At 36.1% G+C, this 27,005-nt stretch overlaps 1 protein-coding gene across 7 annotated transcripts in view; it reads right to left on the reverse strand.

The window, feature by feature from the left end:
• ROBO1 (roundabout guidance receptor 1) overlaps positions 1–27,005 on the reverse strand; it is a 1,017,320-nt gene that overhangs the window by 38,597 nt on the left and 951,718 nt on the right. For 4 of the 7 annotated variants that reach the window (XM_074361430.1, XM_074361424.1, XM_074361434.1 and 1 more), the window contains 7 exons: positions 22,810–22,931; positions 21,885–22,116; positions 20,815–20,936; positions 17,547–17,718; positions 13,570–13,767; positions 7,987–8,029; positions 881–1,035 (listed from right to left, as the gene is read on the reverse strand). In XM_074361430.1, coding sequence (XP_074217531.1) covers positions 881–1,035; positions 7,987–8,029; positions 13,570–13,767; positions 17,547–17,718; positions 20,815–20,936; positions 21,885–22,116; positions 22,810–22,931 — 1,044 coding nt within the window. Of the gene's footprint in view, positions 1–880; positions 1,036–7,986; positions 8,030–9,464; positions 9,492–13,569; positions 13,768–17,546; positions 17,719–20,814; positions 20,937–21,884; positions 22,117–22,809; positions 22,932–27,005 lie in introns of all 7 variants that reach the window. The other 3 variants (XM_074361428.1, XM_074361421.1, XM_074361427.1) reach the window with 1 other exon arrangement.

Consider the following 27,005-nt stretch of genomic DNA (forward strand, 5'->3'; position numbering starts at 1 on the left):
TTTGTTCTTTACAGTGTACCACATTTTTTACTTGAATGCTATTTTCTATTTCCATTTCCTTAATTCCATGGGTTATTTTACTTCTATAGGCATATATTTTGATTCTTTATGATTCTTTTTATATTTCCTATACTGTGAATGAATGTTGAAAGGTTTTTTTTTGTAAGACATTATTTGTAATTTTCTGTGTAGTCCCTTGAATATTGCATCCTCTATATCCAAATTTTACTGTCATGTTTTAGCATGAAAATTTAGCAGAGTAATTTACTCACACATATTTCTGAGCTAAAAAGACTCCATACAAAAATAGTATTAGTATACATACCTGCAAAAGATATACATTTCTCGTATCCTCAGGATTTACCAGTATGATATAAAAATCTAATTTTGAGTTTCACTCAGCTTTCACTTAAAATGATCTGGTTTTGCTGCCATACAATTATTATTATTATCATTGTTACTGCTATTAAAGAATTTGGTTCACTCAAACTATGGATTTATCAATCTTTTGATCTGCTCTATTCCTAAAATCTTAAAAATAAATAATTGCATTTAAAGTTATAATTATGTACATTCTTATGAAGATGAATACTTCACTTAGTTTCATTTTTTGTCCTTATTTGCTATCTATTCTAGAATTTATACTCTTACTCTCCCTTTGCATACTAGGAAATATTTTTGGGTGGAGGGTGAGGTGTGGAGGTTTGGGATGAAGAAAACAGTTGAATCAGGCTAGTTTGCTAAACAATGGTAAATATTTCAAGAAAATGTTGATTAAATTTCCCTTCTAATTTAGGGAGAAGGGAAGGAAAGTTAGCTCCTGATGGCTTGTTCCTAACAACGCCAAGCCTGCACATCCAGCTGTCTGCATGTCTCTAACCTGGGCGACTGTATGTGGTCAGGTTGCTGTCGCTGTTTCCATTGCCTGCGGTGCAGCAGTTGATGGAGCAGTCATTGTGGTTGTTCCCAGTGTTAGGCCACGTGTCTGCCAGCCAGGGCTGCGTGGCAGGTTCACTGATGTTGAGAAGTCCTGGCCTAAAGAAAAAAAAAAATATATGTAAAAGTAAATGTTATATAAGGAGCAAATAATATTTCCTCTCTAGAAATCCAACAAATTCTTCATCTCATCATTTTCACAAATAATTTGGTCAACTATGCTGAATGAAACTATAATTCCTTTCATTTTACAGGCAAGGCAACTGTAATGTTAATGTTCTGGGACATGCCTCGGTTTTTATAACCATTACATTGTAAACTGGCAGAGACTTAAAGTATCGTATCATTTATAAGGCTCTACTCTGCTTTCAGTCACAGTGACTAAAAATCAAACATGGAATCTAAAAAACAGATACATATATTTTTCAGTGTTTTAGTAGCTTAAAGAATAAGCTAGCTAAGACAGTTTGCATTTCTTAATTTTTGACCCATTTAAAAATTATGGTTCTTCTCACAAATTCGTTAAAAAAAAAATGGAACAAGCTCCTTTATGTAGATAATGGATCCTTCACTAAGCACATATGCATATTTTCCTTCAAAACCATGTTTCAGAGATAGTGAGTTGGGGCTCTGTGACATTTTGCAGAGAGCCTCATCAGTGTTTCAGAGCACAGTTCTGTAAGCTTGTCAACATTTTCTGATGGTGACAATGTAAAATGCCATGAATCCCTAAGTAAACAAAGGAAAGCGACTGAATTAAATCTGGTAAAACAAAGATGTCCACTATAAGAAATGTCAGCATTCATGTTTTGGGGGGCACAAAAGATGCTGATCTTCTTTCACTGTGCACTGAGAGTGCAAAGTACATCAGCAGTTATAAACGCGAGTCCTGGACCGTCAGTGCCAGAAACGCAGCCAGAACCCAGGAGTGGCAATCCTGGCGTCCTTCTCCAACACTGACTCTGTTTGATGATTCAGCAGAAGAGGTGAGGATGCATGATACACTGTCAGGTCCACAATAAACAGACTGGCACCACAGATTCTGCCAAGACTTTCTTCATGGCTCCATTTTCTTTGTTAAAGTGCAATAACCATGCTTCTCATTTACCTGGGAAGCAAGAACATTGCACTCTCCATGGTCCCTATTCTGACACACAGAGAGTCAACCGAGGAAACTTACCATGCAAATAATGGTTATTTGAGAAATAATTCACTTCAAGTGAAGAATATGGATTTATAATTATGTATCTGCATACAAATATGTATATATATATCTGTAATAAAAATAAATATTTACCCTTTTGCTTACAATGTGTGAGGTATTGTTCTGAGTCCTTTACATGTATTAATTCACTTAATCCTTATGACAATTCTACAAAGCAGTTACTATTATTATCCAAATTTTACGTAAGAGGAAACAGAAGCCTGAGAGAGGTTAAGAAACTTGTGCCTGGTTACACGAAGTGTGTGAGTGGCAGATTTGGGCTTCAACCCCAAGTAGCCCAGCTCTAGAATCTACACTTTAATTCAGGATGCTATAAACACATATACTGGAGGGCACTGAAATTTCCTAAAACCCTCATTCTTAACAAAAGGAAGACTGGGGAAATATCTGAAGTCTTAAAATTCAGAATAATGCTTTTATAACTGAACAAATTTACTATAAAAATTGCTGATAAAAATATGCTTTGAAAAGCAATGTTGCTGAACTGTTGAAATTTAAAACATTTAAATGCAAGCTGTATCACAGATATCCAGAGCCTTTGAAATAGATGTTGCTTAAGAAATTCTGCATTTAGTAATCTTTAGCTTTTCTTATTTTCTCTTGAACTGAAACCAAGTGTGTTATCACTACAGAAGTTATTAAAAGTCAATCTCCATATGTGACACTGTAGAAATATTATGGGATGTTGGAAGTACGGGTCAAGCGGAAATTTTCCACAGCCTGACTTACATGTTTCAAAAGTAACAGACAATATTTTCATGCTACTGTGATTCCCCCCAAAAAAACACTTTTAAAGTGAACGTTTTGATATCATCAGAGACTGAAAGAACTTTTCAGATTCGTAGGAGGTAGGACTAACAGTCCCATCCTAGCTTTCGGTTCAGACCTGTGTTTGGAGTGCTAATTATTTAGGGATGAAGGTGAATCATGATTAGTGGCCCAGAATGCATCTTAAAGTGCCAAGTGTGTATTTCAGAAACTCTAAGGAAGTCAAGGTCCTATGTAGCAACTCTGATAAGGGTGTTAGCGCAAGCTATCTTTATGCATTTAAGATGATCCAGTGTTTCTGAGACAGACTTAGTTGCCCAAAAATAAGAAATGAAGCAGAAGCAAAACACAGTGCTGGTTATAATGATTAATATGTGTCAAAACATTATATAATGTTACCACATTTTACATATATATATAAAAGTAGAATCACATTATACATATATATATCTCTCTCCATATATTAGTTGTTACATTTTCATGCTAATATATCTATCTGAGTTTTGCCTGTTTCTTCCTTGTCTTCAAAAAGGCACTATCAGGGAAAGGAAGACACTAGGGCTCGCAAAAACCGTATTTATCTTTCAGTTCATATTAAGGGAACAGTTCTGTGTCACAAAGGAAAAAAGGACAAACACACTTAAATAATTACGTGGCAATTACCTTCCATTCCTCTGCTCCTACTCCAGATACTCCAATCACTCACTCCAAGAAAAAACAGACAAAAACAAAAAACCCGAAACAACAAAATAATGCCCCAAACCTATCTGAACTCCTAAGCCATGAAATAAAATACCAGAGGGACCCCGGGCTGGGGAAAATGCTCAAGGGGCTTGGCAGTACAGGTTGCCCATGGGCTGTCTCTTCTTTCCACTGATAGCGTGAGAGAGTTCTGAAGCCCAGGAAGAAGCGAGGGACAGATCCGAGAGTGGTCAGTCCTTTAGAGAGCGGCAGGGTTTGAGCTCTGTTTCTTCTTCACCTCCCACGGCCAGGAAATGTGCTCTTGGCATCCTCCACCCGGTCAGCCTGCCTTTCCTACTGCTCTCTTCAGGCTTTCTCTGCTGTTTCCTTGTTTATGCTATTGTTTGGATTTTAATTAGGTTTTTGTTTGTTTATTTTTGTTTGTTTTGTTTGGGTTTTTTGGGAAGATGTGATGCGGATATGTGAGGTACGGGAAACAAACAAATAGAAACAGCTATTTAATATTTCCATGACCCTTCTCTGCATTACACTGCAAGTCCTCTGTCCTTTTCCAGTTGAGAAGAGGGCTCTTTGCTTACTGCAACCATCCTTTTCTCTTTAGCTAAATTCACAATTTTGAGAACCAGAAGAGCTCTCACACTCAACCTTCCCCTTTATTAGAGGAAAATGTCCAGAACCCAAAATTTTCTTCAAAGTCATCAAGGATTGAACTCAAGTCTTGTGGCATTCATTTCTTTAATAACTTGCTCATCCTTTCCTTTCTTAGATACTTTTTGGTGATATCTTTCAAAGGTCAATAATTCATGTGTTGAATTTATGGATATAATCTAATAAACTACATTTATTGCACTACAAAAATTCATGTGTTTAATTATTGATTAATAAATCACATAACCTCCACATGCCAGGCTCTCACATTCTATTGTGAGAGACAATCATTTAGGCCAGGAGTTGGTATAACTATTTCTATAAAGGATCAGAGGGTAACCATTTTAGGCTTTGCAGGACAAATTTTTTGCTACAACTATTCAACTCTGCCATTGTAGTGGGAAAGCAGTCATAGACAACATACAAACAAATGAGTCTGCCTGTATTTTAATAAATCTATTTACAAAAACAGGTGGCAGACCAGATTTGGCCCAAGAGCCATAATTTGCTGACCCTTGATATAAACAAAAGATAACTGCATTACCTCATATTAGATGCTCATCTGCGGTATTCATACAGCACAAAGAGTTCACGGAGGACACAGCAGGTGAACCACAACACACTAACAAGGGGAGGGGGCACACATTTCAGGTGGTGTAATAAGGACATAGAAGAGAGGGAGGGTATAGCTCAGTGGTAGATTGTGTGTTTAGCATGCACAAAGTCCTGGGTTCAATCCCCAGTACCTCCACCAAAAAAATAAAATAAAATAAAAATGAATTTAAAAATACATGAAGAAACCTAATTCCCCTCGTCCCCAGAAAACCAAAAAACAACAACAAAAAAATAAGGACATAGCAGAGAATGCAATACTGGTGAATAGCAGGTGGATCTGACACAGTGGATTGTACGGTGTGGCACACAGAGGCATGAAGTGAGCTTGCCAAACCCTAGAGGTTATTGGCTTTACAAAGTGCTCTGCCCACTTTGGACCTAATCTTTTAAACATGGTGGGTTCCACTGAAAAATGAGATCTTCAGCAGCTCAAAGACATGATCAACATGCATTTCAAAATTTCATTCTGGCTCCAATGGGCAAAAGAAGTTAACAGGAAGTAGCGCTAGTGAAGTAGCGCTAGTGAAGCTCCCTGGAGCTTTTGTAACAGATAAGGCAAGGGAGAAAAAGAGCTTTCAGTGAAACAATGAAGTGATAGTGAAGGGAGTGAAAGGTAGGATCAACAAAACGCAGTAATGGATGCAGGAAAGAGGATGACTTGAACATTTTGACTTGGGTGTCATTAACCAAACGGGGTGGGAGGTCCAGTGAGGACTCACAGTCTGAGATGCCTGAGAGAATCCAGTGTTTAAAGATGACATTCGAAGCACATGCTTAGCATGCACAAGACCCTGGATTCAATCCCTAGTACCTCCATTAAATAAGTAAATAAACCTAATTACTCCCCCCCCCCAAAAAAATATTTTTAAAAAAAGAAAAAAAAAAGGGATGACATTGGAGAAGAGAGGACAGGAGTCTGGCCCATTCTCAGCACATGGGTCACAGAACGTACACACCACACACACACACACACACATTCACACTCACAAATGGCTAGGAAACGAGACCTGTTCCTAATGCATTCCTGACCTCTTATCCTGTCCTATTTTTTTTCCAAAGCACTCATCAACTGCTGAAATAACAGTGTTGTCTTTTTTTTTTTAAAAAATGCTTATTATTTATCTTCTATCTCCCCCACGAAATGTAAGGTTCACAGGATAGGAACTTTTATTGCCTTTGCTCACTGATGCATCCCAAGCAGCTAGAACAGTGCCTGTCACATTGTAGGTATTCAAAAAATATGTTTGATGAATAAATAAATTTAAAATTCTGTATGTAACTGTCATTTTGAGCACCGACTCCAAGATCTTTACTTAACTGTTGCCTCTGTCAAATTCCAGCATCTTTTATCATTTGGTTTGGTAAAAAGATCACTTCTATTAGATATTTAAAATAAATCTGTTTCACCGTTACACTTAAAAGGTTAATTCTGGATGACGATAAAGTGAGCCAAATGGGACAGATAGTTCAGGAACTCTGTAATTTTTCAGTCCTGCTGAAGAAGCTGGCATTTGGAACCTCGAGATCCCTACCATCATTTCTTCCTTCATAACTTGGTCTATCTAGGTTGTAAATTCCTTTAGAGCAGGAACCAGACTTCTATTTTATACGTGTGTGCGTGTGTGTGAGTAAGAGACTGCAGGTCTGCGCACCTGCCCCGGCACAGCGGCTGGGACAGAACACACAGAGGTGCTCAGCAGCATTTCCTATGCTCTGATTAATGAGAAAGCCGAAGTCTACAGTCATGAATATACACATGGAGAGAGTTGGCTGTATCATCAGGCACTCCAGATTTATCCACGAGAATGTTCTTACGCCAGGGGCTGTTTCACGAGTGTCTAGGCTGTGATTTAGATGGAATTTCCCTGGATGCAAAAACATGCCCTGGTTTAATTCCTGAATCAAGCGGATTTATTCCTCATGAAGACCTCCTTAGCTTTGGGGTGTTTCCGTGGCTGGCTTTGTTTCACAGGAAGCTAGCAGCAGTATCCAGGAAAGAAAAGATCAGTGCTTCGTGTCTAATTTGTGCAGCATTTGCTAAAGGTGGTCAACGTATTTTTTCACCACTCTTTGTCATGTACCAGATTCATTCATTTTATCATCAGATGGCATGTTCTTCAGATTCAGGAATAATATCTTACTTATTCTTATCTTTTCCAGTAGCAACCACATTATCTAACTGTACAAAGCAGGGCACTCGGTAAGTTAACTGAATTTGAATTACAAAATGGTTTTGTTGAAAGATTTTTTTTTCTTACACTTTAAGCGAGAAGTTGCTGTTTTTGAAAAGAAAACATTATCTTATCGTAGAAAATCCTGAAGCTTGGTTCATGTAACTTACACCTTCTTTCAGCCCCTTCCAGCTGCCTGTCACATCCATTTGTGATTTCTCTGTGAATATATTAAAGTTCACTGAATGATAATTACTAAAAAAAATCATAAATGTAGGATTGAGGTTCATTTTAATTAGCAAAAAACACCCTCCGTGTTAATAAGCTACCTAGATTCTCCTTTTATTTCACCGTATTTCTCTGCAAATGGAGAGCTGAGTTATGTTGTGTTCATAACAAGAACAAACAAACATAACCTGTAACTTACGAGCCAGTGCTGTGTTCAGCAGGTTTCCAAATGAACACTTTTTCTTTCTATCTGTTAACTAGCTGTATTTCTTAATCTTCATAAATGCCATCGCTTAATTACTTTTAACTCCTTTTAATCATCTGCTAAATCAGCAAGTCTGTCTTCTCTGGTGAAAGTGCTCCCTCTGGTGTTCACTGACTGAGATGCAACAGCTCCCAACTCCAGTCAGTAATGGGCATTTGTGTGTCAACAAATTTGATTCTACAGCACAGCAGAATGGAACTTTTCTAAAAGACTGAGGTTCCCGACGCCCTCTCACTCTCTTGACTTTTTCCACAGAGTCTCGAGTAATTCATTCCGTCTCGGTAAGACTTCTGTAGGCCAGAACCCACGTGAAACAAACTCCACCTTTAGGTTAAACTTTTTCAGCAAAGAAAGTGATGTCGTAGAGGAAGACAAGAAGAAATATCTGGAATTCCCCTTAGAATCTATAAAACAAGCAAGATAATTACCTCCCTCCACTGCTCACAGCTTCGCCTCCTCTCTGATACGTTACTAGAATGTTACAGAAAAAGAAAAAGGATGAGTTAATAATGTTTGTGTTTATGTATCAAAAGCTATGACATTCATAAGCATATTTTTCAAATGGGATGTCTTCTCCCTTTCTACTGAGAAACATTGCAAAAATCATCACAGGAAGTAGCAGATTTCTGATTCAACTAGTATTTTTTTTAAGACAGTATGGATTTAAACGTATTTTTCTTATTTTCTTAATGTGCCAACAAGGTTGAGAATTAAGCAAAAGCAGACTTCAGTATACTTGTATTAAATATAACAATTACACATTTGTACATTCATATTCTCATAGATTTCCATTTTGATTTTATTATTAGATCATGTAATTTCATGATATTATATAAGAGGAATCTTAAATTAGGGGAACAAAACCCTGCCAGACCATTTTCCCACAAGTATGAGTACCAGTAAGAAAAAGATAAATGTTAAAATAAACCATCTCTCTCTCCACACACTAAGATGTAAGCTAAGTTGTGATTATTAATTAATGTGACCTATTTTTTTACTGTGGCTCGTGAAAACCCTTCTCATTGTATTTTCATCAGACATGGTGAAAATATATTTTGTATGTATACATGGTGAAAATATATTACAATGCTCTTGAGAGCATTCTCAGCTTAATAAATGATGGGCATAAAAATTTAGCCATAACAAAAAAATGATTTGCATGTAGTTAGGCAAGGGATTAAGAATATTAGCTTTTCTGTAAATACAGACACATTTTCTAAGAAGAAATACATTTCTAAAAGCTGCCAAACTCTGCTACTTAGAAGAACTCCAAACTGGGAGTCTGCTAAGGAGAGATAACTGCTTCCAGTGATTATAACAACTGGATTAAAACCGAGGAGGCAAGGCTACAGGTACATATTTTGCTAAAGGCGATGGGAAAGAAGAGGACCCACTTTGAAAGGAACTGAATAGAACAGAACATTAGGATTCGGACTTTGGGAAAATGAAGTTTTATTTTCAAGTGGGCTGGATCGTTTGATTCCCTTTAAGAATGCTGATTCTGGGGACAGAGAATTGCAAGGGAGAAAAATTTTTGTTGGAAAAACCTGAAAGCTTAAGTTCAGGGAAAAAAAATGCACTGCCAAGTCTGAAATAATCAGTACGATCATTAGCATGTTAAATCATGCTGAGGGTAGAAACAGTGTGTCTATCTAATGGAACACATGCAGACAAGGCTCAGATGCAATGTGGAGTCATGAATAGATGACTGCATTGTGGGGGTGACAAGCAACACCAGCCATTTCTACCTCGAGTGCATGCCTGGCGTGAGTAAATGAAGCACTGTCTTCCCTTTTGAGTCCTTTCCCCCAACTTACGGCAGAAAATGAAATAAAAACAGAACCACGATAGTATAACACATGCCAAACTAACAAAGGGAAGGAGGAGGGTAAGCGCAAATATATACCTGTTGGTGTGAAGGTAAAAGACGGGACTGAAAAATCAAAACAAAATATAAACCAGTTATTAAGCTGAAGAGAGAAAGGGAACATATCACATTAGTATAAATCAAGCAGACAGCTGAACATAAAACAAATGTAAATAACTAAGCCAGTAGTTCTGACACTCTTGATATATGAATAAAACCAAACTGGAGGTTAAAAAAGAAGCTTGTCTCTGCGGGCACCACTCTGAAGTGTCTGACGTTCTGGGACAGGGCGGGGTGTGTGAGACTGCGCCGGGCTAGCCTGCGTATGACCCCTGCATTCACTAACAGAGATCCAGCTCATGGCTTTAGTCAATGTCTGGTGCAATTTAGTCCTGTTTAGTGCAAACAGGAATCCTCTACTGTTAATCATTTCCAAACACGGGATAATGGGTTCTTAAAGAAGAATTATCAGGGTCTCGCCTGAACCTTATCTAGAAATCTGAAAGTAAATGCTTATTAAAGAGGACTAATAGGAACACTTTAGTATACATCATTAAGAGGGGGAGTGGGAGACAGAGAAGAGGGAAGGAGAGAGAGAGACATAAAGGAAGAGAAAGAAAGAAAGGAAGGAAAGAAAGAAAGAACTGGAACAAAGAAAAGCATAAAATTGAACTGTTTCACTGCCAAGAAATGCCTGACACCTTATTACACAAACAGTGTAATGCTACATGTCTATCATCATAGACATTGCGAATGGACAGGAAAAACGGGCAGTTTTAAAGTTTAATTTCTCCATTATAGTTTACATTTAGAAGCTTTCTAGAAGTTAAGCGTTTTGTTTTTTTTTTTAATACCATACCAGAGGCTAAACAATAGAACAATAATGCCCCTCTGAAAACCTTCACTCTCTGCGGTTATAAATCTTAATCTAATCAATAATGCCTGAAATGGAACTGCAGACCTCAAAAGTTGCAGCCTTGCCTCCCCACCTTTTCCTATCCTCTTCCATTCCCAGGTGTTGGATAACACCAGAGCTCTTTCCATGTCACTTCATAAAGGGAGGAGGCTGACTTTTTTTTTTCTAAACTCTTCACATTAATTTAAAGTAAACATGACCCTGGGAAAGAAAGCAAGGAAATCTACATTACTCTCTTGAAGACAAAAATGTGCTTTTAAGAAACACTTAATAGACACAAACTAGAATCCTGACTACTTTTTGTGGATCAAAAAGCTGCCAAAAATGTATTTTCCACTACACATTTGAACGTCTCCAAGAAATTTATTTTAGGATTAGAGCACTGAGGTTGCAAACTAGAACGCTGTAGCATCCTTTACAACTGTCACTTCTTACCCAACCATTTTATCTCTCAGCGTACTAGGAAGAACAAAAACCAACCCCTCAGTGCTGGGGATCCAGTTTATACACTGGGCTTCGTCTGCTGCACAGCACTCTCTGTCTTAAGAATTCTATTGTGTTTTCCTTCAGTCATGTCTTTTCAGAGAGTCAATGTAATTTAGCTACAATCAAATATTCAGAGCCATAGTAACAAGTCCTCATAAAAAAATAAAGAAAGATACATTGGAAAGTAAAGCAATTCAAGCAAGAATGGAGTGCCTGCACACTAATTTACAATTACAAGGACACAGGGAAAAAAAATGAAAGGTCCTTGTCAGTACTTCTAGCCAACTGCTAACCCCAGTTTAAGGAATTGCAGAAGAGATGAAAAGAGATCAGTCTAAATGCAATTTTTTTACAGCTCATACACCAAAGGATAACTTAATTCTCAAAGCTTCCAATAATAAAATAAACTCCTTTTTTTCCAGTGGTGCTGGTGCACTATGTGGATGTACATAGTGCATACATGGACTGGGGTACTGCGTGTCTAGGAGAGGGCAAACCTACAGATAAATGAAGTGGGGAAGTGTTAAAAATGCTCACTACTACCCAAAGTCACACTCGGGCTTGATGACTTATAAGTCAATAGGCTCTTTCACATCTATCTCTTTAAACTATTCCAAATCCTTTTTTCTTAGAATTACTGGCATTGTTTGGGGGCATTGACAATTTAAGATTTCAGGATGCATTTTAGAAAATTGCATAGAAACAGAATTTTGAAAAAGTGTTGACAAGGTAAAGTGAGGAAAGTGGAATCAAATGCTCACCAATTACATTTGTAATTATGTTCTGTGATTTCTGCTTCAACACAAGATAGTTAAAAGGACAATGACATTAGTTTCATAGGTTTTGCAGAAAAAGCACATAGGCATTTGCCAGCATGCTTAAAGTACATTAGTAAAAGAAAAATATTCCAAGAGGGAAGAGGGTTTCATGTCATATATTTAGATTTCAAGACAACATAGAGCATTAAATTGTTACAACTACACAGCTATCATGCTTCACTGCAATAAAAAAATGACAGTATTCCTGGAGAATTCGAGACTCTACAGCTAGATGTTAATTAATCACTTTTCTTCATTCAAAACACAGCCCCCCACAGCCCGCTGCTGCCAGCTCCATAGCACACAGACACCCACAAACCCCCTCTCAGCATTGTTTTTCAGTCAAAGGTTTTACATAGTAACACATGTGTCTGACTTTGTTCTATATTGTGTATGTAATTAGCACCAGCTTTCTTCTCAGTAACCTCCCAGCCCTCATTTTCCATTTCAAATGCAGGGACAGGGATACTGACATTTTGCTTCATCCTTAGATAGAAAAAAACTTATCTAAAAAAACACATTTAAGAATGATAACGTTAAGGGAAATGTGTGCAAGAAGAGATTGTTGGGGAGTTACAGGCAGGAGGCACAGTCATGTATTTTTATAATGTGGGTCATGACTTTGTGTTGACTCTTTCTTGCCAAGACCCCTTATGACCAAGAGCACAAAGATTTTAGACTGCTGTCCTGGACTGTTTTACAAGTGCAGAGGGACATTCAATAGAACTTTTTTCATTGAGAAAAGTTCCAGCTAGCACTAACAAATTCCAACTTGTCCATATCAAATCAGATCAGAGACATGACTTGGCCAAGCCACGTAGGAAATGTTCACTTAGGAAATATGTAGACAATTTTTTTAAAGGGTGATGATGGTGGGAGAGGGAACATGTTTACTGATCATCCTCTTTAAGTTTGCTTTACAGCAAAACAAAAGTGTTGTCTTAGGCTTAAGTATAGAACTAGGGTGAATGTATAATTTGTCATCCAAAACCAGGACAATTTTGAGGGCAAAAGGTGCACTGTAAATAATTTAGTTGGATTCAAGAACTAAATTGGGACTGTGGCCTGGAAACTGGGACTTAAAATCACCCTGCCTACAGCCCAGATCTCATGCCCAGAGCTGATGAATATATTTGAGGAGGAAAGGGTGGGAGGATTATCTGTCTGACAGTGTTAATAATCTCATTAGCGAACAAAAAAATAAAAGCCACAAATCTACAGATTTTGAGAACATGTGGCAAAGGTGTCTGTAAAATCCTTAGCATATTCAGATCATCCATAAAATTGTAAATAATTTGCAGCCAAATAAACTTTCTCTTCTATACTGTAAACACATTTTTAACAAAATCGCCATCACTAGTTAACAGAATATACATATTCAATTCAGCTTCAAATATAACAAAAAAGTATTAAACTTCCTCTCTCTGCAAACTGAATATTATTCAGCAATCCACTTCATATTTTATAAATAATCAGAAGTAGTCATAAATATAATTATTTATGAATAATCTCTCTAGCTTCACAAAGGGCAACAAAGCCCCCTTTAAAGTTGTATGACAGTCCAAAGCTTGGACCTATAATTCCTGTGACAAGGAGATTAAAAATTTTCCTCCAAATTATAAAGCAATAAAGTAATTCCCTAAGAGAGCAAGGGAATGGTGTCACAACCAAGTGCAGACCTACCTTGGTGAAATATGTTTTAAAGGAACTGGGCCTGAAACTGATAACCCTATTTGTAGTAGCGCTACTCAAGAGGAAGTTTATACGTAGATATTACAGTAAAATGAAAACATTTTTGAAAAACATTATATATTAAAGTAATTTAATAGAGGATATGTATAATCATGAACCACAAGAATCACAGATTAAAATAAAGAGTTATGTAAACGCAGTTAAAAAAAAAAAAAAAAAGGAGAGCAAATACCTTTTCTGATACCTGCATAGGTACTGGTCAGCCCATTTCTCTTCTTCCGGTGTCGATAGAGCCAGATGCTGAAGACCATAAGGATGATCCAACAGGCTGCCCCAATGCCTGCGATGAACGCCGGCTGCTTCACGACGTCTGAGATCTGCTGAGCAAGGCTGACTTGGTCCTCAGGTGACACGGGGTTTCCATGAGAATCTGAAAAGCCAGCTTTGGGTTAATTCGGGTTCGAACCTTGATGTGGCGATACACATATCCTTGTATGGTATACATATAATGGCCGTCATTAATTTATTAAGTTTTGGAGAGTAATTTCTGCTTTCATTCTGCAACATCCACCATTGTGAATTTAAACAGTTTATGAGACTTTCTGCAAAACTATATTCATTTTATTTATTTTAATTCAAAACAAAGAAAATCTTATAGAATATATATTTTTTATGGAATATATTTTAAAACATGGAAAACAACACACAATTTCTATTTTTTTTTAACTCCAGCTTGTTGCTTAGGTTAATCTTCTCAAGACAGTGCTGAGATAAATACAAAATTTCAATTCTAAAACATGAAATACTTGAATACAAGTATACAAATAAGCAGTACTGAAAACTATGTATGAAAAAGATATAAACTTTCTGAGACTTCTATAGGAAACCTCAATTATATGTTCTAAAAAAGGTAAGAAATAAAATTTCATTTCCTCTGTAAGGTAGATATTGAAAAAAATTGTGCATATTTGTGTGTGCCTCCCTTCTCCTGCTCTTGTATATTCTAAGACTCTTAACTGCCTCAGAAACACCTTATTAGACAGTATGTTCAGAAGGATCTTTAAAAATTCAGGATCATTAAAAGTCAATTAAAAATAAGATAATGTTACAATTAAAAGAACTACATGAAAAATCTTTCTTTTAAAATAATAACCATGGCCAGCAATAGATATAAGAACATTAAGTATGGACAAGAATTATCAAGTGTTATGAATGATCCAAAAGGCCCCTGACTCCTCCTGTTAGCTGTTTTGATTCAAGAATTTAAAATTGATGGAATTTATGGCTATTAAAATTTACTTATTTTACATTTCTGTTTAAACCTACTAAGAGGTTCATTTTCCAAGCCCACCATTTCACCAAGTCACAAAGGGTCGTCTGCAAAGTCTATGAAAGTCTGGATGCCGTTCTTCTATCGTCAAAGCAATATTCTACTTTGCTGGCACTGAGTGCTGCCAACGCTGGGATGCCCAGTGGGCAGAATCCTCATCGGTGTCTGCAGTTTTAATGTCCTTCCCCTACAACATCTGATCAAACCAGAAAGTGTTTGCCCACTTCATTAGGATGGGTGCTTTCTTACAACTGTGAAATCATTTGAGTCTGAAAATATTCTGCTAACACGGCCTGCTTTAATGTAGAAACATTTCTTCCAGCCAAAAACTCTTTTCTTTCCCCCAGAAAAATAACTGATACAACGCAGTATTTATGAATAATACTTCTCAAACAGAAAAATTCCTACAGGTGATTTTTTCATATTAAATGATACTGCATCCTGACAAGACACTGGCAGGAAAAACAAGCAGCATTCACTGGCTTAGGAAACCAGGACCCCCTTCCACAGAAAAGGGCTGAACTGCTGCTCACATCGTGTATGGGTGTGATTTTTATTTGCTTTTTTCCCTGAACTGAATTCCAGGTTTCATTCTAAGCAGGGTCAAAGCTGAAAAATCTATTTTCACAAGCAGTCGCCGCCACCTGCCTTCCACTGTTTGTTGACTGCAAGTTTTATTTCATGTTCCAGACTCTTTCATCTATGGTTATCCTAAGAGCACTTCATCCTCTGAAAGTCACCAAGCCGACCTATTCTTTATTTCTGATACACCCTTTGTATCTGCTAGGTTTATAGATTTCATGGCTATTTGTGCAAGGTTAAGTTGGGTAGCTTCAGATTTTATGGAGACAGCCAAGAGAGGTTCCATGCAGGCGACCAGATGGACTTAACAGAATAAAGTGTGGTGTGACTAATGAATTAAAACAGCCCCTCTGTATCTCAGTCTTTGTCTCACTGCAGCTGAGGCTATATTCAGATATGGAAAACTGGAACACACTTACAATTTCAAAAAAAAAAAAAAAAAAACAACCCAGTTTGACCCTTAAATTCCATGATTTAAATCTTAAATAAATAAAATTACACATGGTCCTTTTTCCAATTCATCTTTGAAAACCCAACACTAAAAGTCACATATTATAAAAAATAGGTAAATGACGTGACAGTGTATAGGGAGCTTTTAATTTCAATTTTAATAAGTTAATGCTGACTTTTCACAACTATTTGAGTAGAAAGATCTATGTTTAGACTTCCCCCATACCTTAGATAACACTGTAGCAGATGCATCAAACACTTTTTAAAAATAGTTTTATATATTGCTTAAAATTTTGTCATAAATGTACCAGAAATAAAGCAATTTTTTTTTTGTTTAAAATTCATGTATTTATAATCATTGTTGAAAAAAGGGCTAAATGTTAAAGATAATCCAAAAATTAAATTCGAGCCCATGGCTGTGGCTGAGGTAGCAAGCTCTCCACTGAAGGCCTGGATGGTACTCTCACAGCATAGAGTCATGGGGAGGTAGCTCCTTGGCCAGCGACTTGACTTTGCAGTGTTCCCATATTTGTTTGGAATCACAAGACTGAGTTCTGGACAAGCAGTGATGTGCACCATTTCCAGACATGCACCATTTGAACCCTCCCACACATGATGTGTTTCTTTTCTTCCTTTTTGCTGGCCCAGGGTCCCCTTTGGAAGCCCCATGCTTAAAGAAGGAAAGCCTCATCAGCCTGTGACCCTCAGTGTCGACAACCACTGGATTTTAGGCAGACTTTATTGTGTTTCACTACAGAAATTCTGCAAGTGTACCTGTTACAGCAGCTAGCACGGTCTTAACAGTTGCACATCAATGACATTTTCCAAACCGAATGCAAAGTTCATTATGTCTAACAACACAGTTCTATTCAAATTGGAATGCTTCTTAATTTTGTGTTGAAATAACTCCTAGGATATTACCAATATTATCAACATGCAACACTACTATGTGCTTATTTGTGATATATAAAGACTCATTTCTGATTCTTTTTCATAATTTAGCAACTGGCATAAAATATTACTAACACTTAACTTCTGATCTGCAAGGAACAAAGCTGACTATACCTCTCAGTATCTTCTGTAATTTAATTGTCACTTCCTAATATCTGACCCTTTTCTCTTTCCGTTTATAATTTTGATGCTAGTTTTTTGGTTGTTTGTTTCAGATTTTACTGGTAACCATTTGCTAATCTGAATTTTATGTCCATGCCACTTTGTCTATGGTGAAGTGCAGTAGTAATGAAGGCTTCTGCTAGGTTTTTTGGTTTGTTTTTATTCATCTAACCACTTTTGAAGCACACGTTGTATTTAATTTTCTAAGTAATCAGCATATACCGTATTCTAGTGCTCTTTAATATCTCAACCTATCTTTTGTTATAAAAAGCAATACAATTTTAAATAGATGCAAAAATGGTGGCTATAAATGGCATACTGCTGTAAACTTCCAAAACCTTGTTTAAGTTTTGCATTTAAGTTGTGTTTTTTTAAAAAGTTCAAACCACTGTGAGTTCCACGAAGGCGCAGATTGTGTCTTTCTTGTTCACTGAAATATCCTTGGTGCTCAATTAATAACAGTATTTGTTAAATAGATGAAAAAATTCAATAGGATAAGATTAGGATGACACTGAATACTGACAGTCTTTTGCTTAAAATGTGTGCTTGGATAAATTTAAATCTAGTTGTGATATTAGATAGAATAAAGCTAACACCATCATTTTTGCAGCTCTGTTGTCACTTTCCATAGTCTATTAAATGTCCAATGGTGGCTCCACTACCTACAAAATAGAAAAGCAGGACAATGGGGCACAGTGATATGATGGTCAAGCCAGATCTGCACTGACACTCACCTAACTGGATAAACTGTGGCTCACTCTTCACTCCAGACCCGGCCCCCGTGCTGGCTGCCACCTCTACACTGTATCGGATCCCAGGAACCAGTGAGGGAATAACCACAGAAAAGGTGGAACCATCTACTGTCTTGTTTATATGGTATCGAGTTTCATTGCCAAGACACCAAACCTGTGAGAAGAACACAACACATTTTCAGCTGATAAATTATGTAAATTAATATAAAGATCAACATAGTATTGTGGTTTTAGACCTAGACAGAATTCAGACCTATTACGAACCTAATATAGGAAGTTTCAAAAGTCGTTTTCCCCTGGGTCTAGTTGTGCGAAGACTCTTTCAAACCGAGTGTTAGTAGTCCCTTAAAGACCTCTTGGACTTTCTTTCTTACATACTTTTAAAGAATTATATCAGGTAATTCTACAAATGTTTGCTCAAAGACCCTGGTTCCTATCAGTCCTTGTCATCAGTTTTTTTTTTTTAATCTAGAAATTATTGCCAGGGGAAAAAAAGGAACTTGCAAAAAAGCTGTATATATCCAGATAAAGAGCAATAGCTTACCTATTATCATTCAGTATTTGCATTCGTACTATGGGCTAGACAGGACACTACCTGACCAGATATCACAAAACAAAAATGAGCAGGTAAGTCTGGGTTTAGTACTTTAATTCAGCAGTTTTCTGGGATAAAATTACTGGTGCTGTCACAATCCCATCAGCATTTATGTCAAAACCAAGAAGCAGTTGATTTAAAAAGAGAGAGCCCTTCTGAATAATCTGAAGTATCTTGACATCAATATGGTTTTTAAAAATAAAACTGAACATAAGGAGTAAGGATCATCTTAAGATTTATTCCACCGATGGTATGTCGAACTATTATCAATGAAAGAAAGTTAGCATTCTGATCTTGCATTTCAATGGTACTATTGCTTAGTCTTTGATAACATATGTGAGATCACGAAGAATAACAATACATATTTGACTTGAAAGAAAATGTTCTAATACAAAAATTATTGTATATCTTGCTAACTTGATGATGATATTTGTGATAAGAGATTATTTTCAGGAAATTAAGATTTCCAAGCGATGTTATCATTCCTGAATTTAAATTTCACTGGAGGAGTATTTAATCATAGAGTGATATTTTGCATGTTGAAAAACTTGGATATGATGCATGACAGTATCTGGACTCAGTTTCTGTAAGAAAATGACCCACGGAGTAGTAAAACATGCTCTATATGCTTTACGATGTCCTCCAGCAAGACGTAGGGTTAGTGTCAAGCAGCCTATTGTCTAAACTGTCACAGAAACGGGATTTAAAATAAATCTAAGACTGTCAGTGTCCTCTATCACATGGGCAAAAACCTTTAACTTTTTTCCTTTGAAAGTTAGTATTATTTCAATATAATTTCAGTGCATGACACCAATGAATGGTCAGTCTCTATACCAGGATCTGACCATTTGGAAATAAAGAGTCCTTTGTGATTTTTCTTTTTCCCTCGATTACATTACACAGCTGAACCAAAGCCACAAACTGATTTTGTACCAGTCAATGAGGTTGTGAAAGGCATTTTATTATTTTAAATTGACCATGAAGTTAAGTGAAATCCACCCTTTCGCATTTCTTTAAGAGAGAAATGAGTTTTGACTCTTAGGGAAAAAGGCTTACATGACACGATTTTGCTTGAGAGCTGAGACATCTCCTCATTTCATATCCTTAAAATTCTCTATAACAGTTTATTTTTCTGGACTGAACCATAGCATCCTGTCACATTCCAATATTGAAATAATCTTGAAACACATGATAAAGCACTTAAAAGTGTAGAGATTCTTGCCTTTTAATGACTCAACTGTAGGAGAAGATCTAATTTCAAATACCCTAAAATATCCACAGTGCATTTATGGCGGTATTTTAAATACTTTTTAAAAATGTTGTCCTTTTAAATGAAGTGTACGCAAATTAAGAGTTTTTTACTTTGTTTTTAAAAATCATTTTAAAATAAAAAGTTAGACCTAAAATTTAGCTCAGTATATTTGCTTATTGTACAAATTAATTTGGTACTAAAAAGTACATTTATGGCCTTTATTTGGGCCTTAACCAAAAGTACACATCAGAATCACCCGGAAAGATCTACCAAACTATACGTGCAAGGGCCTTGTTAAACTTACTGAATCTGAATCTCTGAGAATGGTGGCTGGGCACCTATATTTGGAAAATGATTCCATAAGTGATTGATGTTAGCATGTAATTGCCTGCAGAAGGTAAACGTGTTCACCTTCTTAGCATCATTTTCATGTCAATAGATATGTATAAATTTTCATATATACAAGATAATCAACCAACTATCATAATATAGCTAGTAACTAGAAAAATAATGAGGACATAAGGCAGTGCCCAGAGAAATACATATTTTGCAGTTAAGTCTTCAGGTATGTAGTGTGTTTGTGTGTTAAAAAAATACACATAAAATCTACTCTCTACTGAGATTTTCCTAATTCAGTCTATCAATTATTCATTTATCATAGCTCATTAAGACTGTGCTATAAAATAAGTTCATTAATAGGATAAATCTCATGTCCCTAAATTAATTTTTGTTTTACTTTGGCATGCTTGAAAATATTTGCTCCAAATGAATCTATGTAAATTCAATGGTGAAGAGTTGATTACTTCACAGGTAAAAAGAATTATTTAGAATCACTGGATTAAATCACTTGACAATAAATCATATGTTTAAACAAATTCATTTAAACATATATAGAAGCTTATAATTGAATTTCCTCTAAGACATGAAATTTTGTTTGGAGATGAAAATAAGGTTTATAAAAATTTTTTTTCAAGCACACTAAAATAATTTTTCCAATGTAGTAAAATTCCAGATATATTAAAAGAAAGAAAGCAAACCATATCTGATATAATTCCATGGGGCAAACTAATTCTGCAAAATGTATTTAAGCTGTTTTCAAGAAAGAAAAAAAGAGATTATTTTATTAGCTTTTACATTTGTTGTTTGTGTTAAATTATATGTACCTATATATTATATATTATTATCAGGTAAATTCTGTCTTTTACATTTTTTTTTCAAATGGCTTAAGAATTATTCCACAATTACTGAAGAGATAGGAAAGTATTTTAAAAATAATTTTACATGCTGCTACGTAGACCAGCAGATGGCGTCAAATATCCATGAACAATTTAACCAAGCTTGCTTTTTTTCCCTTTGTAGGGTGAGAGCAGTGTCCATTCGTACATTACTATACATATATTTACCTTATACTCTTGGACCATTCCATTCTGAGTATCTTCAGGAGGTGGCTGCCAACTCACAAGAATTGCAGTTCCATTTCCATCATTCTTTGATACAGTTACACTTTGGGGTGGGGCACTGGGTGCTATTAAATTATTTTAAAAAATAGATGTATTATGAACACATTAGAGAACAAGCAAGCATTTAATATTTAAAGTCAAGCAAAACATATATAAAATTTATATCAACATATGCATATATTTTCAAGATGTACATCCAAGTCTGAATAATTTCAAACTATGTAAGTTTTTCCTCAATATTGCTAAACTATTGTTACTGTGAATTTTCCATAACCAAAGTTATGCAGATTTTCACCACAAAACATCCCAGGATAATTTCCCTTTCTCCTATCCTCTAACCCAAGTCCCATGTCTCCCTAAAAATGTTCAAAAGTGTAAAGATAAATGTTAATCATTCATGATATCATATTAACTGTATCCTTTAATTTATTGTAATCAAAGTAATAGACATTTTAGGAAAAATTCTGGTTATTTTTAAAGAGTATACTTATGATGTGTAAAATTTACCTTTATGTAAATATTAATTTTTAATTTCCAGTTATAGGGTAGCCAAACATACTGCTTTGTCTAGGGCTGAGGGATTTCCAGGGACATGAGGCATAAAACGCTAACCCCAAAAGGTCCTGGGCAAACCAAGAAATTTCTCACCTTATTTACAAACCATCGTTCAAAATAAAATTTGATAAATGAATGTAAATACTAGCAACTTGAGAATAATTCAGTCTTTATACGTGAACTTTAGTTCTGAATAATTAAATATATCTATGTCATTAAGTAATACGATGTTCATATTTGCATGTTTTTATATAGGCCTCTAATAAAGCAAGTCAAGTACTAGAGAATTTTGTTTTTTAGCAGTTCTGATTAAACAGGTTCTATTAGCAAAATACAATGCTCACCATCAAGACAGTTAATAATTAGTGTCACTATTAACATTGAAATTTTTCAATTAAGTTAATAAAAGCCTAACAAAAGTACTGCAATGCATGGTAATCACAGTTCATTATACTTGCCTTCTTCTAGTGTTTTGGCAAATTTAATTTCACTATCAGCTCCTTGAAATTCATTAAAAAAAGGGCGAGCTTTAATTTCGTAGTTGACTCCTTTTTTGAGATCAGGGATAACCACACTATTTTTGGTTGGGGTCCTCACTTCAAAAACTAACCACCCCGATTCACCGTGATTAGCTCCAGAAGGGCGATAAAGAATTTTGTATCCTTGAATATATTGAGACTGTTGGTCCACCTATTAAAATGATAAATAAAAATGCAATCATTCATATATTTTTATTGAATTGTTAGAAAATTAAAAGAATGAAATGTGGTAAAAATGCAAAAAATTCTACCTGGCTTTATCCCACAGTTTTCTAGTTTATACAAAGTAGAATACTAAAAAAAACTCACAATCTTTTATAATATGTTCACTTTTTAGCTTAGTATATAATATTAGGTATTAATTTCTATGCTTCATGTAAAAATGTGAGGCATCATGGAAGTTCTGTGACAGACATCTAAAGGTAAGTCAGGGTATCAAGGAGATGAGGAAATAAAATGTTTTTCCATTTTCTAATCTTAAAAGACTACTTGATACTGTTTAGAAATATTTCTCAGTTTAAAAATTCATACGCTAATGATCCTATCACAAGTTACATATAATCATAATATTCTGTGTTTTCCCTGAGACTGCTAAGTTCACTACTATAGCATAATATAAAATACACACAAGATGAAATTTTTCTCTATTTAAAGCCGTTTCACAGCTACCATAATAAACAATGCTTACACTATAAAATTATCATTGACGGAGAAGTAAGCAACAGGTAGATATAATTTAACTATCTGTTGTATATGTATTTTTTTTTCGTATAATGATCTCCCAAAAGCCATCTGCTTATTAAAACTGAGATCAAATATTACAACGCCAGCAACAATGACTCACTGTCCAGTGCACTTCGATTGAAGAGGAAGAAAGGATGGTCGGGTTGTGGAGGTGCAGCACAACATTTCCCAGCTCGCGCTGGACCTGCTTGTGATCCACCCCCTGACTTGTTGGGGGAACATCTGCAACAACCCAAGAAGATTGTGTCAGACCCGAGACAACGTTACTGACGTGAATGAAAACATGGTGAAACAGCCCTTTCCTTCATAGCAAACCTCAGAAAAGAAGAATCATTCCAACTGCGAAGCCAGCCTGTGATGCAGAATAAAAGAGGAACAACTTAACATTTTTACTTGGATCAGGAGGACAGGACATACAGAGAGAGGGCATGTAGAAGGCAAAAAGGAGCAGGAGGCAAAGATAACAATGGCAAGCAGCAGTGTTTGAGGGCTCCTCCCATCATGTAAGGGTCACTTTCTTGCCAAGGATGAGGAGCCTAGGACAGTCCCCTCTGCGTTTGTTGCATGACCTTCCGTAGTTATCCTGACCATGCAAGAAAGAAAAGAGCCCGGATTTTCAGCACAGTAGGTGGGTAATGAAGAGAATGGAAATGCATAAGGAATAAACAAGCACAAAATAAATTAGACACTTCTCATCTTATAAGATGAACCTGGGTATCTTCCCAAATAAGATGTATGATGTTAGTGGTTATGATGAGGGATACAGAAAACATCAACAGAATAGAATGGAATAGAAGAGAACAAAATAAGATGAAAAAAGAGTACTTAATACCTACGTAACAGATGGTTTGTCTGAGTTGAGTTACTACAGCACCAGCAAAGGTTCAATTAAGAGTTTTAAATCTCAAGAACACCAGTATTTTTAGAAAGGAGACCAAGAACATAGTAAGCATTAAACTGTTACTAGAGGTCATTTAAGTTGCACTTCTTTTCCCAAGGAGGGGTTTTGTTAAACTTACTAAAAAGTCTGCACTTGATAAAAATTGCTCATTTCTAAGAGATTTTCTAAATACAGATACTTTGCTTGGTTTACAATAGAAAAGGAGGACACAGGATGAACAAGAGAAGAAAATTAAAAATTTGCTTTACATCCAGAATTCTCCTTCCCAGAGTGCTGTATCTTGGCACATATATTCTAGACTATTTACCATCCCGTGAGCAACAGAAACGAGAACTTTAGTTTTCTGAATGATTAAATACCTTCAAAGAACTGAGTTTGGATAGAAAACAAAAACATGAATATTTAAAATGAGAACAGTAAATACCTTTGATGGGGCCCATAGGCAAATAAATGAAAGAGATGACAGATTCGGACTGCTTTTTAAGACTAAGATGTAATAACCTTGACTGTCTATATACTGAGCCTATAAAAATCAACCTATAAACAAGCAAAACAAGAAAAACTGAGATAATTTTGGCTTCTCTCACTTATTATCATACCTTAGGAATTGCTTCGGCTAATACTGGCCCCCGGGCTGCCTACCGTCACACCCTAGAGATGGATAGCACTCGGCTTCCCATCTCAGGCTTACTCCTTCCCTCCTGGTCTCCATCGCTGCTCTAACTTCAGCTATCGTCCATCTCTAGGGTAAGAGTGAAGTGTTTGGAATAAAACAGACTAGGCAACTCCCCAACTCAGCAACCTGACAGCCATGTAACTGTGGGAAGATGTCTTAACCTCACGATTTTTCTGTTTCCCCATTTGTCAAATGGCAATATCCACGGAAGCTACTTCTGAGGATTTGGGGGAGAGCTGCATTTTGTAAGGCATGTAAAGTCCTTTTATTAAAGGTAGGGATTGGGTCAACCTTTGTGAACCTCGACCACCTTAGCACAGTGCCACACATACAGAACGGCACAAACGTTAGTTGAGACAATGTGATTTACTGTATGGAAAACACACACATATTATATTCGCTTCTAAACATGTTATCATATGTAAGTTTCCATCCTCAGGGAATCATCTGCCTTTCAGGAGGTATCTTCAAACCTGTAAGTAACCACTTTAAAAGGTAATTACTATAATTTGCATTGCAATCTCTGATTTCTCTGGTTGGGTAAACTTGCCAGTTCATCCCTTCATGAAAATTACTGAATTCTCTTGCCTCGTGTAACTATTTTGGCGATAGAATATTGTTTTAGAAAACTTCCCATCGTAGAGAGAAAGGGAAAGTAACATCTAATCACGCCACATTGAGATGTTTTTTCATTGGCGCCTTTGTTGTTCTTGTTTTCCCTCTTCTGAAAGAAAGAAATGTATTGTAATGTAAAACGTCTTCAGAATTAAACTTGGTGAAAATCTCAGACATGATTCCATTCAACTGCTACCCCAGCATGGGAGCTCTCTATACACAGTCTCTGAGGGGAAGGTTCTCCAGCCCCAGTTCATTATTTACACTAGCTGGCCTCTCACTGTCTAGACTTTACGTATTCTGTACATTCTGTGTTTGTGTACATATTCTTTAAAAGACAGGGCTCAAGAGTGCTGCCTAGGTCTGTTTCTGTTTTGTAAATAAGTTCATTTGTCTTTTTCTTAAATTCCACATATAAGTGATATTACACGGTATTTTTCTTTCTCTTTCTGGCTTATTTCACTTAGAATGACAATCTCCAGGTCCACCCATGTTGCTGCAAATGGTATTATTTTATTGTTTTTTAAAGGGCTAAATTGGGAATTCGAGATTTGCAGATAGTAACTACTATATATAAAATAGATAAGCAACAAGTTTCTACTGTATAGCACAGGGAAATATATTCAATATCTTATACTAACATATAATGAAAAAGAATATGAGAACGAATATATGTATGTGTATGTCTGACTGAACTATTATGCTGTACGCCAGAAATTGACACAACATTGTAAACTGACTATACTTCAATAAAAAAAAAAAAAGAATGCTGCATGGACAGAACGTGGATAAAGAATAATAGTAACAAAGGCAACAACCACCCCCATCTCGGCAATGTCCACCCTCCCCCCTACTTGCTAGCTGCTCATGTCATCTCCCTTACATTACCAAATCTTATATTTGGGAAAGTACATTTTTAAAAAATATTAATATTCATTCACTTGTTTTTTTTTTTGATGGAGCTACTGGGAACTGAACTTAGGACCTTGTGCATGCTGAGCATGCACTCTACCACTGAGCTATACCCTTCCCTCTCACCCTGAAAGTACATTTTGATTGCCCTGTGAAGGGATCCAACTCCAGCTGTGACATATGGGCCTACCTTACTCTGACCTGGAAACCATGCTCTGGATCTGTGCAACTCTACCTTATGACCTGCTCATTCACAGGAATCTCTACTTGGGGACAATTTTTTTACAGCCATGTTGCAGAAGTAGTTAGAGAAATTATGCCTGTTCCCTTGTGAATTAGTTACCGACAAGTCTTTGTTGAGTTCCCTCCACCCCTGGCTTTTCTCTTAACTTACACATTCTGTACCCTTCAACCGAATTTCCCCAGGTTCCTGCTATGGCCATAATAGCTTGACTATCAGCTGGGCTTCACCTGTCCCAGAAGCAGTCTGGACAATATACAGAAACAACCTAAATGTCTATCAGCAGATGACTGGATAAAGAAGATGTGGTATATATATATATATATATATATATATATATATATATATATATATATATATACACACAATGGAATATTACTCAGCCATAGAAAGAATGAAATAATCCCATTTGCAGCAACATGGATGGTCCTAGAGATTATCATATTAAGTGAAGTAAGTCAGAAAGAGAAAGACAAATATCATATATCACTTACATGTGGAATCTAAAAAAATGACACAAATTCTATTTACAAACCAAAAACAGACTCATGGACATAGAGAACAAACTATGGTTATGAAAGGGGAAAGGGTGAGGAGGGATAAATTAGGGTCTGGGGATTAACAGACACACATTACTACATATAAAATAGATAAAACAACAAGGACCTACTGCATAGCACAGGGAACTATATTCAACTTCTTGTGATAACATACAATAGAAAAGAATCTGAAAAAATATATACATGTATAACTGAATCACTTTGCTGTACATCTGCAACTAACACTGTAAATCAATGACACTCCAATATAAACTTAAAAAAAAAAGCAGTCTAGTCTAGCAATTAAATCTGCCTCCATGTTAACTTCCACTCATCAGTCTTGTTTTGGTGCCTGGAGTTAGAGTAAGCATACTTTTCTCACATGATAGTGTCTTAAAATATTAAGGGAAAA

This window comes from Camelus bactrianus, chromosome 1, assembly GCF_048773025.1.
Source record: "Camelus bactrianus isolate YW-2024 breed Bactrian camel chromosome 1, ASM4877302v1, whole genome shotgun sequence".
Taxonomy (NCBI): Eukaryota; Metazoa; Chordata; class Mammalia; order Artiodactyla; family Camelidae; genus Camelus; species Camelus bactrianus.